This window comes from Tyto alba, unplaced genomic scaffold (genome assembly GCF_018691265.1).
Source record: "Tyto alba isolate M040663 unplaced genomic scaffold, T.alba_DEE_v4.0 Super-Scaffold_8, whole genome shotgun sequence".
NCBI lineage: Eukaryota > Metazoa > Chordata > Aves > Strigiformes > Tytonidae > Tyto > Tyto alba.
Window position 1 is genome coordinate 24,146,242 of NW_024881329.1, and position 14,346 is coordinate 24,160,587.

The 14,346-nt window shown below is 61.7% G+C and overlaps 2 protein-coding genes across 4 annotated transcripts in view; both read left to right on the forward strand.

Moving 5' to 3' along the window:
* Positions 1–845: 845 nt before the first annotated feature.
* Positions 846–8,814, forward strand: PSMD4 (proteasome 26S subunit ubiquitin receptor, non-ATPase 4). Of its 3 annotated transcripts, none has more exons than XM_042785589.1 (10): positions 846–952; positions 2,750–2,890; positions 3,541–3,655; positions 4,279–4,365; positions 4,766–4,834; positions 5,572–5,787; positions 5,877–6,003; positions 8,094–8,225; positions 8,426–8,493; positions 8,572–8,814. In XM_042785589.1, the coding sequence occupies exons 1-10, from the start codon at positions 927–929 to the stop codon at positions 8,737–8,739; spliced, it is 1,149 nt and encodes a 382-aa protein (XP_042641523.1). In that variant the 5' UTR covers positions 846–926; the 3' UTR covers positions 8,740–8,814. The 3 variants fall into 3 exon arrangements, with proteins under 3 accessions (XP_042641523.1, XP_042641524.1, XP_042641525.1); XM_042785590.1 differs by having other exon boundaries at positions 847–952; positions 5,877–5,985; XM_042785591.1 differs by lacking the exon at positions 846–952 and adding an exon at positions 1,626–2,567.
* A 1,591-nt stretch (positions 8,815–10,405) lies between these two features.
* The window catches only part of ZNF687 (zinc finger protein 687), a 29,253-nt gene continuing 25,312 nt past the window's right edge, over positions 10,406–14,346 (forward strand). The window contains exon 1 of the mRNA XM_042785532.1: positions 10,406–10,494. The gene's annotated coding sequence lies outside the window, so the exon portion shown is untranslated. The remainder of the gene's footprint in view (positions 10,495–14,346) is intronic.

Consider the following 14,346-nt stretch of genomic DNA (forward strand, 5'->3'; position numbering starts at 1 on the left):
GACACTTGTTTCTTACCTTCCCTCCTAACCCATATTTGTGTTTTTTTTTTTTTTTGTTTTGGTTTTTTTTAATCAGGAGGGAAGAAAACCAAGTCTTCTTTTTTTTCATGATTTAATATTTATGAAGTTGTATTTAAGTGTTGTTGTTTTTTTTTGTTTCTGTTTTTTTTTTTTTTCCTGGGGATAGTTATTCAGTGAGTAGGGAGGTGGGGGGGTGACGTTTCTATATTGACCTCTGCTTTGTAATGGGTTTTCAGAACTGCTTCTTTTTCTGCGTGTGCGTGTTTCAAAGCGCCGGGGTTTTCATGTCTTTTTAAAAACACCCGGGCGGTTTTTCCTCCAGCGCGGGGAGGGGACGCGGCTTCTCCGGCCGCACCGGGGAGCAGCCGCTGCCGTCGAGGCCGGGTGACGGGACAGGGTGCGGGCGGACCCCTCCTCTCCTGCTCGGCGTCAGCGTCGCCATCGTCACCCCCTCGGCAGGGACAGACCCGTGTCCGTGTGTCCCCCGGGGAGCAGCTCGTGTCGTGCGTGACCGTTGTCCTCCCGGCTGTGTAACGCTTGTGGCCTCGTCCGCTGTTGGAACCACGCTGTCTCTTGGACGCGCAATACACAGTGTGCTGCTGAACCCACTGCCCGCCTGCCTCTTCTGTCCGGGGGGGACACGGGGGGGGGAGGGACGGACCCCCGAGGGGCGTCCGTGGGTCACGGGCCGAGCGGAACCCCGTTTCTGCCCCGTGGAGGGAGGGGACGGTCGTCTCTCTGCTGTGGGGGAGGCTCCCAGGACTACAACTCCCAGCATGCCCAGCGCCCGCCGCGACGGACCTCGCAAGACGGGAAGCTGCGATTGGCCGGTGCCCTTGAGCCAATCGGCGGGCGCTTTGTTTAGTCGGAATCCGGGCCGGTCTTGAGGGGGAGAAGGAGGCAAGATGGTTCTGGAGAGCACCATGGTGTGGTGAGCGGCCGGGCCGGGCCGGGCCCCGGGGAGCGGCCGCCGCCGCTTTCCCTGAGTCATCCCGGGCGGCGGCGGGGCCTGGGGGCGGCGGGGGAGAGGATTGGGGTGGGGGGAGAGGGCAGGGCGCGCCGGGAGGGTGGGTGTAAATTGGGGTGGGGTCCGGGTGGGTGAGGAAGGGTTGGGGTGCTCGAGGTTGGATGAAGCGGGGCGGGGGGGGGGCACTTGGTGGCCAGAGGGGACCCCGGTGAAGGGGACGGGCCTCTGGGCTGATGCTGCCACAACGAAGCGGGGCCACGTCCCCGCGGAGGAGAATCGGGGCGCAGCCCCCCCGCAGCGCTGGGCGGGTGTCCCTGCGGCCCGGGGAGGGAGGGTCCGCCCGGGCTCGGGGCCCTGCCCGGGGCAGCCGTTCTCTCTGCTCTTGCTGCTCAGCATCGGCGCTGAGGTACAAGGGTTTTTGTTCCTGGGTGCTGAACGCAGCCGGAACGGGAAGGGGAGGGCGAACTTTGATGTGTCATTATTGTCGCAGCAGCTACAGCCCTGTTGTTTTTCAGTTACGGTGTTTAAGAAGGCCACAAGAGGGAAAACCAGTGAGATCTGTGCAGGTTCTGTTGTTTCCTTGGCTCTCAATGTGGTCCCACAGCTCTTTGGATAAAGATATTACCGTAGCCTGACTCGCTGACCGTATATTGAAGTCCTTAGTGTTTTCCCTGGGTAACTCTTTGCTTTCTCATGTTTAAGGGCATTAAAACACGTCGCTGCTCCTTGTGTTGCCCTGGAAAGCAGGAGGAATTCACTATTAGTCCGGGAACAGGAAAGCTGCAGTGTGGATGGCCTCGGCCAGGACGCTTTGTGTCCTTGTGCCTGAGGTGAAGTTTGGCTGCTGCCGGCTCCTCGCTCCCCAGCTTGCGACGGGGTGTTTGGTGGGCTGGAGGAGAGGTGGCCCAGCCTGAGCATGGTCAGGGAAGCGGTCACAGGTGGCATTTTTTCAGGAGAAACCTTTCCTCTGGTGTTAAGACTAAGAAATGCTGGGAGTACTCCCAAGGGAAGTCTTAATTTGGGGCCAAAATAAACTCTCAAGCTCGAGCTCCCTTCCTGGGGTCACTTTCCCAAAGGCTGGTGTAAGAAAAAGGCTTTTTCTGCCTGCTCCGTACTATATTTAATAGCTGACAGAGTGCAGGGTAGGGATTTGGTTACAGCGATGTTGTGATGTGGCTGCTGCCGCCAGACGCTGCGGGGCACTGTTGCCCGTGTGCTGGGCGGTTTGGGGAGGCCCCGACACCCCCCGTGGGTGTGGGGGGTAATGCAGGGCTCAGGGGTTCCCCTCCTCGCCGCGTCGCTTCGAGGAGGGCAGCGCGCCGGCGGAGCGGAGCCCGGTGCGGAAGGCGCCCGCTGCCCCCGCCGTGGGAAAGCTGCTTTGGGCCTGATGAAAACCCCGCGGCGGTGATGAGTGTGGGGATTTGTACTTCACCATGAAGTGGTGTCTCTTGGGTTTTTCCTTTTTTCTGTGGAGATGGACGAAGGTGTTGAGGAGACATGGGTCTGAGGTTGTGTCTGGCTGCAGTCACGTCTCGCGCTCTTCAGCGAGGAGCCGGAGCTTGTGAGCTGTGACCCGAAGGTCAGATCTGATCTGGAAACTCAGGGAAATGCAGAGACGACTCGTCTCTCTACCCTGGGAAATGTCCATGTCCTGCTGCATGTCCCCAGCTGTGTGACCTTAGGTGTGCTGTCCCAAAAAGCACATTTTGGGGATAAACCTCAGCTGTTTCACAAGCTGACACCCCCCTCTCTGTGTTTCAGCGTTGACAACAGCGAGTACATGAGGAATGGAGACTTCTTACCCACTCGCCTGCAAGCCCAGCAAGATGCTGTCAACATCGTGTGCCACTCGAAAACCCGCAGTAACCCCGAGAACAACGTGGGGCTCATCACCTTAGCCAAGTACGGCCCATGGGGGAACTGGCCCCAGGGTGATGCTGGGGAGCGGCCGGGGGGGACACATGGGAGAGCGCGGGGGCAAGGAACGAGGGGAGTGTTGCAAAACGGGGCGGCAGTAGCACAGTCTAAAACCAAACCAGTTCTTCCGGGAGGACTGGTATGAGAAAACTTGGTTCCTGACCGGTCTCCTGCAATGCCAGGATATGTTATGGAGGCTTTTCTCTCTTTGCCAGACCCATCCTTTTGTGGCCTCGTGTCCCACAGGGTGGCAAATGTGGGCTGAGCTGTCACGGTAGCTCACGGGCAGCCCCAGGAGGGTGGTTCCTCTGTTGTCCTGGTCTGTAGGACTTCAGTGCCTCTGAGAGCTCCCTCTTAGCCAGTTGATTACAACTGGCCAGCGGGCTCAAGGTTGCTGGCGCAGGGGACAGATGCACACAAGCTTTCACGCAGACAGGTTACTTTGGGTTTTTGTAGGAAACCAGGCTGAAAGTCCTGCTGTCTGTACGCAAGGACCCACCAGAGCCAAGTGCTGGCAGACTCTCGGGGCAGACACCAGCTGCAGGCTTAGTGCAGGGAGGGCTTTTCTTGCCCCCGTAGCAAATAAAGGGTTTCGCAAAGAAGGGGTCGCTAGCGTAAGTGTCTTTGTGTTGCAGTAACTGTGAAGTGTTGACCACGCTCACTCCAGACACGGGCCGGATCCTTTCAAAGCTGCACACGGTGCAACCCAAAGGGAAAATTACCTTTTGCACAGGGATCAGAGTTGCTCACGTAAGTGGTCTTGTTGGTTCCTCACAAGTGAGTCTGCGCCTTTCTCTGGAATTCCTTTTGCCTTAGTGTGCCTCTTAAATTACGTGTCCTGTTGATGGCTCAGAGGCTGGAAATCTTGTTCTCTCTGTGCCTCTGCAGCTGAACAATACTGAGCAAATCATTTTGGTTTTGCCTCAGTTTCCCTATCTGCAAAATGCAGATGACACCTCCTTTATAAAATCTGATACAAAAGCTCAGAAGTGTAACAGTGTGGTCCTGGTTTGCTTCGGAGGAACCTGCCAGCTGCTTTGCAGAAGTCCCCCTGAGCTGCACAGCCCTTCCCACCCTGAGGAGAGCAGCCCCCAGCCCAGGAGTGTCCCCAGGATGTGGCCACCCTTTTGTCCTGTTTTTCTGCTCTGTGCCAGACTGTCTCTCTGCCAACAAGCTGCTCCCAGCCGAGTCCTAACTGCCAGCGAAGGGGAGGCCCTTGGGACTTGCCTGCTTGTAGGCAGTCTGGTGAAACTTGCTACTGAAAAGTCTCTCCTGACATTTAGCCTGAATTTTCCTGTGTATTGGGGTGCCAGCTGGTCACCCCTTTTTCCTGAGAATCGCTTCTTAAATACAGTGTGAGTTCTCTCTTGCAGCTGGCTTTGAAGCATCGCCAAGGCAAGAACCACAAGATGCGAATCATCGCCTTCGTTGGGAGCCCTGTAGAAGATAACGAGAAAGACGTGAGTAATGGCCAAAGGAAAAAAGGTTGGGTCAGCTCTGAGCTCTACTTTGAACTAGAAATCGGGTTTATTGTTTGTTCTCTGCTCTGTGTGGAAAGTAAGGCTTTGCACCCCAGCGAGGAGGCTGCTTGACAGAGCTGCTTGAGCAGAGCGGTCCTCAGCGTGGAGGGGAGGGAGAGGGGATGCCGGGTCCCTGGGCACAGCCAGGCCTGAGCCAAGGACAGATCCAGAGAGTTGAAACGCCTCAAACGCTTTCCTGCTGCGAGGGCTGGAAACTGGGAAGCTGACAGTGGGCTTTGTGCTTCCGGGACTGAATGCGAAGCGCTGTTTGGTCCCTGATGGGCTGAGCTGGGGTAAGAGCTGAAAGCCAAGCTAATGCCGCTGTGTCTTCCTGCTGCAGCTGGTGAAGCTGGCAAAGCGTCTGAAGAAAGAGAAAGTCAACGTTGATATCATCAATTTTGGAGAAGAGGTGAGACTTCTCTCGCGTTTCTGGCGTGAGATCCGAGGCAGGGTTTGTGTCCTTTCCAGCCTGGAGCCCTCACTCAGGCACGTGAGGGTACGAACAGCGCTCTGAGCCTCGGTCTCTTCAGCTGTGGCCCCAGTAAAAATGTTAATGTGGAGAGTAACGTTTCCCTCTGGGAAGACAACTCTCCCGTTCGGCTGCAGGCGGCGATAAATGCTTCCCGCCGTTCTTTGCTGCCTCGCCGTGTGGAGGGCTGGGGGGTGTGCGGGGGGCTGCGGGGTGTGCGGGGGGCTGCGGGGTGTGCGGGGGGATGCGGGGTGTGTGGGGGGATGTGGGGTGTGCGGGGGGCTGCGGGGTGTGTGGGGGGCTGCGGGGTGTGCGGGGGGATGCGGGGTGTGCGGAGGGATGCGGGGGGCTGCAGGGTGTGTGGGGGGATGTGGGGTGTGTGGGGGGATGTGGGGTGTGCGGGGGGCTGCGGGGTGTGTGGGGGGCTGCGGGGTGTGCGGGGGGCTGTGGGGTGTGTGGGGGGCTGCAGGGTGTGTGGGGGGCTGCAGGGTGTGTGGGGGGCTGCGGGGTGTGTGGAGGGCTGCGGGGTGTGCGGAGGGATGTGGGGTGTGCGGGGGGCTGCGGGGTGTGTGGAGGGATGTGGGGTGTGCGGGGGGCTGCGGGGTGTGCGGAGCAGTGCGGGGGCCGCGGGGGGAGCCAGGCCGAGCGCTGCTCCCAGCCTCTCTCTCTGGCCCTAGGAAGCCAACACGGACAAGCTGACCGCCTTCATCAACACCCTGAACGGCAAGGACGGCACCGGCTCCCACCTGGTGACGGTGCCGCCGGGGCCGAGCCTGGCCGACGCCCTCATCAGCTCCCCGATCCTGGCCGGGGAGGGAGGTGCCATGCTGGGGCTCGGCGCCAGCGACTTCGAGTTCGGGGTGGACCCCAGCGCCGACCCGGAGCTGGCTCTGGTGAGCGGCGGGGAGCGGGCGGGCGGCTGCGGGCGCCGGGCTCCGTCCGTCCCGGCTCGGCCCCGCTCAGCCCGTCCCCGTCTCCGCAGGCGCTGCGGGTCTCCATGGAGGAGCAGAGGCAGCGGCAAGAGGAGGAGGCCAGGAGGGCTGCGGCCGCCTCTGCCGCCGAGGCTGGGATTGCGGCCACCGGCGGGGACGGTGAGGGCAGGGGGAAAGGTGGGCAGGGGGAACGTGGGCAGGGGGAAAGGTGGGCAAGGGGAACGTGGGCAGGGGGAAAGGTGGGCGGGGGGAAAGGTGGGCAGGGGGAACGTGGGCAGGGGGAAAGGTGGGCAGGGGGAATGTGGGCAGGGGGAAAGGTGGGCAGGGGGAACGTGGGCAGGGGGAAAGGTGGGCAGGGGGAACGTGGGCAGGGGGAAAGGTGGGCAAGGGGAACGTGGGATGGGGGAAAGGTGGGCAGGGGGAACGTGGGCAGGGGGAAAGGTGGGCAGGGGGAAAGGTGGGCAGGGGGAAAGGTGGGCAAGGGGAACGTGGGATGGGGGAAAGGTGGGCAGGGGGAACGTGGGCAGGGGGAAAGGTGGGCAGGGGGAACGTGGGCAGGGGGAAAGGTGGGCAGGGGGAACGTGGGCAGGGGGAACGTGGGCAGGGGGAAAGGTGGGCAGGGGGAAAGGTGGGCAGGGGGAAAGATGGGCAGGGGGAAAGGTGGGCAGGGGGAAAGGTGGGATGGGGGAAAGGTGGGCAGGGGGAAAGGTGGGCAAGGGGAACGTGGGATGGGGGAAAGGTGGGCAGGGGGAACGTGGGCAGGGGGAAAGGTGGGCAGGGGGAACGTGGGCAGGGGGAACGTGGGCAGGGGGAAAGGTGGGCAGGGGGAAAGATGGGCAGGGGGAAAGGTGGGCAGGGGGAAAGGTGGGCAGGGGGAAAGGTGGGCAGGGGGAAAGGTGGGCAGGGGGAACGTGGGCAGGGGGAAAGGTGGGCAGGGGGAAAGGTGGGCAAGGGGAACGTGGGCAGGGGGAAAGGTGGGCAGGGGTAACGTGGGCAGGGGGAACATGGGATGGGGGAAAGGTGGGCAAGGGGAACGTGGGATGGGGGAACGTGGGCAGGGGGAACGTGGGCGGGGGGAAAGGTGGGCAGGGGGAACGTGGGCGGGGGGAACGTGGGCAGGGGGAACATGGGCAGGGGGAAAGGTGGGCAGGGGGAACGTGGGCAGGGGGAAAGGTGGGCAGGGGGAACGTGGGCAGGGGGAAAGGTGGGCAAGGGGAACGTGGGCAGGGGGAAAGGTGGGCAGGGGTAACGTGGGCAGGGGGAACATGGGATGGGGGAAAGGTGGGCAAGGGGAACGTGGGATGGGGGAACGTGGGCAGGGGGAACGTGGGCAGGGGGAAAGGTGGGCAGGGGGAACGTGGGCAGGGGGAAAGGTGGGCAGGGGAACGTGGGCAGGGGGAAAGGTGGGCAGGGGGAACGTGGGCAGGGGGAAAGGTGGGCAGGGGAACGTGGGCAGGGGGAAAGGTGGGCAAGGGGGAACGTGGGCAGGGGGAAAGGTGGGCAGGGGGAAAGGTGGGCAAGGGGAACGTGGGCAGGGGGAAAGATGGGCAGGGGTAACGTGAGCAGGGGGAAAGGTGGGCAGGGGGAAAGGTGGGCAGGGGGAACGTGGGCAGGGGGAAAGGTGGGCAAGGGGAACGTGGGCAGGGGGAAAGGTGGGCGGGGGTAACGTGGGCAGGGGGAAAGGTGGGCAGGGGTAACGTGGGCAGGGGGAAAGGTGGGCAGGGGGAACGTGGGCAGGGGGAAAGGTGGGCAGGGGGAACGTGGGCAGGGGGAAAGGTGGGCAGGGGGAACGTGGGCAGGGGGAAAGGTGGGCAGGGGGAAAGGTGGGCAGGGGGAACGTGGGCAGGGGGAAAGGTGGGCAGGGGGAAAGGTGGGCAGGGGGAACGTGGGCAGGGGGAAAGGTGGGCAGGGGGAACGTGGGCAGGGGGAAAGGTGGGCAGGGGGAACGTGGGCAGGGACAGGCAGGAGGTTCCCCAGGGAGGGCTCCTGTGCTGCGGGGCCGCCCAACGCTGTGGCAGCGTCTCTGTTCACGGCGGGGCCCTTCGGCGCAGTGCGGCCGTTCCCGGAGCCGCCGGGGTGCCGGGCGAGCGGCGGTTTCCACCCCGGAGTGCCCGAGGGAGGCCGTTTAATGGCGGAGAGCTGGGGAGCTACCTCTGCTTCCCCTGAAAATCCCCAGCACCCCAGGGAGCTGCTCTGCCCCGGTGCCCTTCCCCAGCGAGGCCGTGCGTCGCCTGGGGGGGCTCTGAGCCGGGGGTTTGTCTGCGCAGATTCGGACGATGCTCTGCTGAAGATGACGATAACTCAGCAGGAGTTTGGCCGGGCCGGGCTGCCCGACCTCAGCAGCATGACGGAGGAGGAGCAGATCGCCTACGCCATGCAAATGTCGCTGCAGGGAGCGGGTGAGTGCCTGCTGCCGGCTCCCCGGCCCCTTCCCGAAGGGTAAACCGAGGAAAGCAGCTCTTCTGCCTGCGGGACTGGAACCGCCGGCCCCTCTGCACCGACCTGCCCCACAGCGGGGCTCTGCCACCGGGGCAGCGTCCAGATCTCCCCGAATATTTGCGGGGCGGGCGGTGGGTGTGTGAATCCTCTCCCCCGGCAGAGTTTGCGCAGGCGGAGGCGGCCGAAGTGGACAGCAGCACAGCCATGGATACCTCCGAGCCCGCCAAGGTGAGGCTTCCTCCATCCCCAGTCCCTCGGGGCGGGAGGTGGGGCCTCTCCACAACTCCTCTCCCTCCTTCCCGCCAGGAGGAAGACGACTACGACGTGATGCAGGACCCCGAGTTCCTGCAGAGCGTGCTGGAGAACCTGCCGGGCGTGGACCCCAACAACGAGGCCATCCGCAACGCCATGGGCTCGCTGGCCTCGCAGGCTGCCAAGGACAGCAAGGACAAAAAGGAGGAGGAGAAGAAGTGAGGGCGCCGGGGGGCGGCGGGCGGCTGCCGGCCCGCGGGGGGTGGCCCGTGGGGGCAATAAAGGCTTTGCTATGGGGGTCTCTGTGCTGGCACCTCAGGGAGGGGGGACGCGGGCCAGGGCGCTGCTGGGGGCGTTTGGTTCCCACTGGACTGGGGGAACTGGGCCCCTGGACTGGGGGGACGGGGCCCCAGGGCTCCCTGGCACTGGGGAGAACTGGGCCCCCGGAATCCCCTGCGCTGGGGGAGCTGGGCCCCGGGGGTCCCTGGCACGGGGGGGATTGGGCCCCCGCAGTCCCCTGCGCTGGGGGAGCTGGGCCCCGGGGGTCCCTGGCACGGGGGGGGATTGGGCCCCGGGTCCCCCTGGCACTGGGGGGATTGGGCCCCGGGGGTCCCTGGCACTGGGGGGATTGGACCCCGGGGGTCCCTGGCACTGGGGGGATTGGGCCCCGGGGGTCCCTGGCACTGGGGGAGCTGGGCCCCGGGGGTCCCTGGCACGGGGGGGGATTGGGCCCCGGGTCCCCCTGGCACTGGGGGGATTGGGCCCCGGGGGTCCTCAGTACCGGAGGGGACCGGGTCTCGGGTCTCTTTACTGGGGGAACTGGTCCCCGTGTCTCCCCCGTGCCCCTCCTGCACACGTGTCTGAGGGCGGGGTCTGGCTGCCCGAGCCCCGCCCCCTGCGCCACCTCCCAGCGTACCCTGCGGCTGCCCGCAGGATGTTTACAGTGAGGCCGGACGGGGTGGGCGTTGGCGGTTGATGGGCAGCAGAGTCAGCCAATCAGTGAGGGGCTGGCATGGATGTTGTCAGAACCTCGGGCTGGGGAACTGGCCAATGGGATGGGGAGCAGAGCCCGGGGGGGGCGGGATTTGGGGTTGAGTGGCGGCCAGGCGGCACAATGGGTGGTGTCGCTTTGTCATGGCGGACCGGCGGGTAGGCCAGCCAATGGGGGAGCAAAGCGGCAGGGGCGTGCCTGAGTGACAGGGCTCTTCACCAACGGGGCCGAGCCTTGTGCATCACGTGCCGGACGGAGGTGGGCGGGGCAGGCATGTAGCCTCCTCCCTGAGTGACAGCGTTGCTAGCGAATGGGAGAAGACGATTAAAACCACCTCTGAGAGCTTCCGACCAATGGGTCTGGCGGAGAGGCGGGCCCTGGCGTTGAGCGACAGGACTTTTGCTCAATAAGAAAACAACAGCTAGGAGACGCCCTGATGAACATTCTCTCTGGCCAATAGCTGGGAGAGCCCGTGCTTGAAGGACAACCTTGTTTGACCAATGGAAAGCGGGGGGAGCTGGGTGGTCTTGATGAACAAAGCCTCCAGCCAATAAGCAGCGAGGCTGCCCAGTGGGCAGGCCAGCGCCAACCACCAATAGGAAGCGGGACAGCGGGGTGGGCGGGAACCATGCTTTGAATGGCACCGCCGCACCCCAATAAGCACACCCCGCGGTAGGCGGGCTCCAGGTGCGGACTCGTCCTCCGCTCCGCCAACGGCGAGTGCGAACAGTCGCGACCACCCCGGAGCGACGGCGGCGCTGGCCAATGGTCACGCGCGCTGCGGCGAGTGGCGGGCGGCTCCGCCAATGGCGCGGCGCGGGAGGGGGGGGGGCGGGAGCGCGGTGCGCGAGCGGCCGGCGGCGGAGGGCGGGCGGGGGGGGGGGTGGGGTGGGGGGAGCGCGAGCCAAGCAGGAAGTGGCTGAGGAGAAGCGGCCGCCGCGGAGGGGCCTGGGCGGGAACCGGCCGCCCCCCGCCCGCTGCAGCAGGTACCGCCGCGGGACCCCGCCTGCCCCGCGGCCCGGGGGGGCTCGGGTAGACGTGGGGGGGGGCTGGTGGTGCTGCCGCTCTTCTTTCCCGCCCCCCCCCCCCCCCCCCCCTCCGCCGCCCCGGGGCCTGGGGAGCCCTCCCTCTCCCCGTTCGGGCTGTGGTAACGGCCGGCCCCTCCCCTCCGTGCCTCGGGGGGGTCACGGTCATCCCCGAGCCTGGGCAGGATCCGGGGGGCTGTCGCGGCCGCCCCCCTCTCCCCGCGGGCTTTGGGGGGAGGTCCCGCTTATCCCCACCCTCCCCGTGAGATTGGGTTGGGGGGTGGCGGCCTAACTGTCATCCTGTACCGTCCCCCTTTGGAATTGGGGGGGGGGGCAGGTAATAGCCATCCCTTTCGGGATTTTGGGGTGCGGGGGAGCGGTCGTGTTCCCCTGCGTCTGCTGGGGGGGCTGAGCGCATCCTTCTCCCCCAGGGTTGTGTTGTTTTTTTGTTTTTTTTGGTGTGTGGGGGGACTCTGGTCGTGACCCCCCTCTTTTCTGTCTGTGGGGAGCCTGGCCGTGCTCCCCTCCCTCCCCAGCAGAGCAGGGGCTGACAGTGCCCACCTCCATCTCCTGGGGAGATCTGGGCTTGGTCCCCCCTCCCTGACACTCCTGGCAATAGGGAGGGGCTCTGGTCGTGCCCCCCCCTGTAGCAAAGGACAGACTGAGACCTCTCACAGCTGGGGGAGGCTTTGGGGGGGCCCAGGGGCTGTTCATGTGCCCCCACAGCTCCTGGCTCCCTCTCTTCAGCTCTGGGATTTGGGACTGTTAGCATTCCCTTCCCCAGCTCCTGGGCCTGAGCTGCTGCCCCCTTCCTGCCCTGGGGGGGCTGAGGAGTGGGGGGCAGCCTCCCACCTCCAGCACCGGGCTCAGAGAGGGGCTGGCTGTGATCCCCCCCAACTCTTCAGCTGTAACATCTCGTGCAAATAAGTTGGTGTCTTGTTTTGGGGCCCCAGTTCCTGGGGGGATTTTCTTGCTCCTCCAGTTTTTGAGGAGTGGCCATGTGAATACGAAGCCCGTTGGGGTTTGGGCTGTCTAGGTCCTCTCTGGTTTCTCCAGGTACCGGTGTCCTGAGGACGGTGTTTGAGAATGGAGCCTGTGGGTCTCTTATCACACCCCAAGGTCCTGGGAAGAACAGAGCTGTGGCTGGCGAGTGGTTTAGGGTTTTGGGAGGAGGGCACCTCGCTATTGCCCAGGGTTTGGTGGGGAAAGAGAAAATGGGAGGTGTGGAGAGGATCCTGTTGCAGCCTCGGTAACGCAGCCTGTGTGTTTTCGGGTCCTGTAACCGTTGTCTGCCTCTTGGGGGATGGTTGGGAGGAGTTGGGAAGCTCTCCAGGAGGGCCTGGTGCGGTTCCAGATGCAAAAGGTGGCTCACAGAGAGGTGGGCACCGTCCTGAATCGAGGTCTAGGTCCACTCCGACTTCCTGCAGGGAAGTAACTGGGAATAGCAAAGACTAACGGCAGGTTCTTGCTGTCACTTCTCTAGGTGCTTGGTGAGATTTGGGGGACTCTGGCCTGCGCTGGGACTGCAGGCAGCGAGGTGGCCCTGGGCTGAGGGTGTTTTCTGAAGTCCCAGGGCGGAGGAGGAGGCCAAGAGGCAGGGAGTGACCTTCTGCAGGGAAGTCAAGTATTTCAGCGGGCTATTTCTTGTGGGTCTTGGCCACTTCCTTAAGAGCCTCCTGGTTTTGCTTTGTGAGAGAGAGAGTGGGTTGGTAGTAAGAATGTGTTATTTTCTTTCAAACCCAATTTATTTTCTCCTGTTTCTTGGTCTCAGCCCCTGTAAAGTCCCTTAATTCGTTGCTGCTGGTGTCTGTGTGTGATCGGGTAACAGGCAGCCCTTGGGGGCTGTGATTATCTTCCCACAATTAGTTCAGTTCAAAGAGACTCCCCTAGAAGGTGAGCAGGGGAAGTTTGATAGCCTCCATACTTAGGTTTTAAGCAGCGCACTAGGGGTTGAGCCTTGTTTGTGGAAACAGATGCCTTAAAGGATGTATTTTTAGTGTGTCTGAGGAGGAAAAAAAATGCGTCACCCCACATGTGGCCATGCTGGCATTAGCAGGGGCGGGAGGACTGGCAGAGCTGCTTCCCAGAGACTTCCTTCCCCTGAGTTTTCCTGGTCAGAGGCAACAGGAGGATGGGTGAGCTCTGCCAGTGCTTTGACTCCTGATGTTAACCTGGTCTGTGTGAGGGGGCTCCGATTCCCCGTGGGCACCGCTGTAAACCAGTGGCACCATGCAGAAATGCAAGGCTCCAGTTGTTGGAGAGGTGGTGCCGGTGTGGAGGTAGCTCAGGATCTCCTTTGGTGACCAGGAGTACCAACAGCTCCCAGAGCTCTCATCATCTTGCAGGAATCACGTTTGTGTGTAGTTCTTTGGGTTTATTCCACCCCAATTAGGTTCTCCTGGGTCTAATCCCTCCTTCTGCTAATGCGCGATTGCCCCCTGCAAGATATTTTCTTGAGCTTTAATTTATTTGTACTGTCAAGTACCTAAGCACGCATCTGGGTATTATAAAAATAATAATACACTAATAGCGAGTGAGCGCAGTTATGGCGTGGGGCTGTTGTAGTGTGCGATGGGAGTGAGGGAACTCTGTGTTCCTTTTGGCATCCTACGTGGCAGATTTTCTGTTTATACCGCTAGAATAAACGGGGTGTCCTGGCTGAGTTTAGAAACTTTACATTGTAAAACCCAGTGCGATGAAATAGCACGAAACCTGCCGGGATGGGGATAACTGGTAACCGCTCATCGCGATGTGGAAATGATCCCAGGTGAGGGGAGAGACGTTGGGCTGACTGCCTGGGGAGATCCTGGTCATTCTTCCATGAAATGTCTGCCTGGAACCACCAAGGCCTTGTCTGCTTTTCACCGGTGTGGATCCTAGTCATACTGGTAAATCTGGGAGCAAAAACCTCCCCACCTTGACACTGAGGCTGCTTTGTGCTGATCATGGCTGCAAAAACGCCTGCCAGTGTTTAAAAACTTAATTTTTCAGGCTGGCCAAATTGTCGGGATTTCTGGATCTCATCCACCACTTGTTTGTTTTGATATCTCCAGAAGTTAGCAGATGGTAGAGACTTAACTCTGTTAAACGTATGGGAATTTAATCCCCAACCAGCCTCCGGCCAGGATGTGTCGTCTCTGCGTGGCAGCTGTGTTCTGCGCTGGGATGGGAGCCTGGGCCGGGGCTGCCGGGCTCCTCTCTGTGGGTTCACACCTGACTGCGGGCATGGGGGCGTGGGGAAGAACGGAGTTTCCTGCTCTGTTCCCTGATGAAGCATCTTTTTTTGCTTGAATTCAGTGAAATCTGTGAGCTAGCTGTTCGTATCCCGGCAGGGGGAATCTCTGTGTTTGCTGCAGCTTGGTGAGAGACCGTCTCCTCTCCCCCTCCCTTCACAGCTGAATTTGGATTCGCCTCTTGCTTTTTAAGACTCACTTGCTGTCGCAAAACCTAGTGGAAGATAAAAAATGGTGTTTCAGTGGTGATACCTGCCAGTCCTGGGCCTGACACCAGCCCTTTCTTTTTATTTCACTGTAAATGTTACTCTCTCCTGTTTTACTTTCCCTGTGATGAGTTGGAGGGAGATCTGGGGTGGTTTTATTCTTGCCATGTGTGATCCAAACAGTGGGGGGGGGGATTCCCAAGAAGCCACTTTAGATGGACAGAGCAAGTGTGCAGAACAAAGGGAGCACAGTGTTTAATTACAGCAATCATAAATTTGTCTTAAGAAAAAAAAGAGGGTTCAAACTGTTTGTGACCAGCATTTTCGGACTGAAAGCATAAAGAAGGTTGTTTCCTTCTCTGCACACGAGCCTG

What these genes read in the sequence shown, in the direction of transcription:
- PSMD4 (XM_042785589.1), top strand. Translation starts at nt 927, where the DNA reads ATGGTTCTGGAGAGCACCATGGTGTG. An exon ending in GGGCTCATCACCTTAGCCAA is followed by an intron (nt 2,891 to 3,540) that starts GTACGGCCCATG and finishes TTTGTGTTGCAG; the next exon opens with TAACTGTGAAGTGTTGACCA. An exon ending in ATACCTCCGAGCCCGCCAAG is followed by an intron (nt 8,494 to 8,571) that starts GTGAGGCTTCCT and finishes CCTTCCCGCCAG; the next exon opens with GAGGAAGACGACTACGACGT.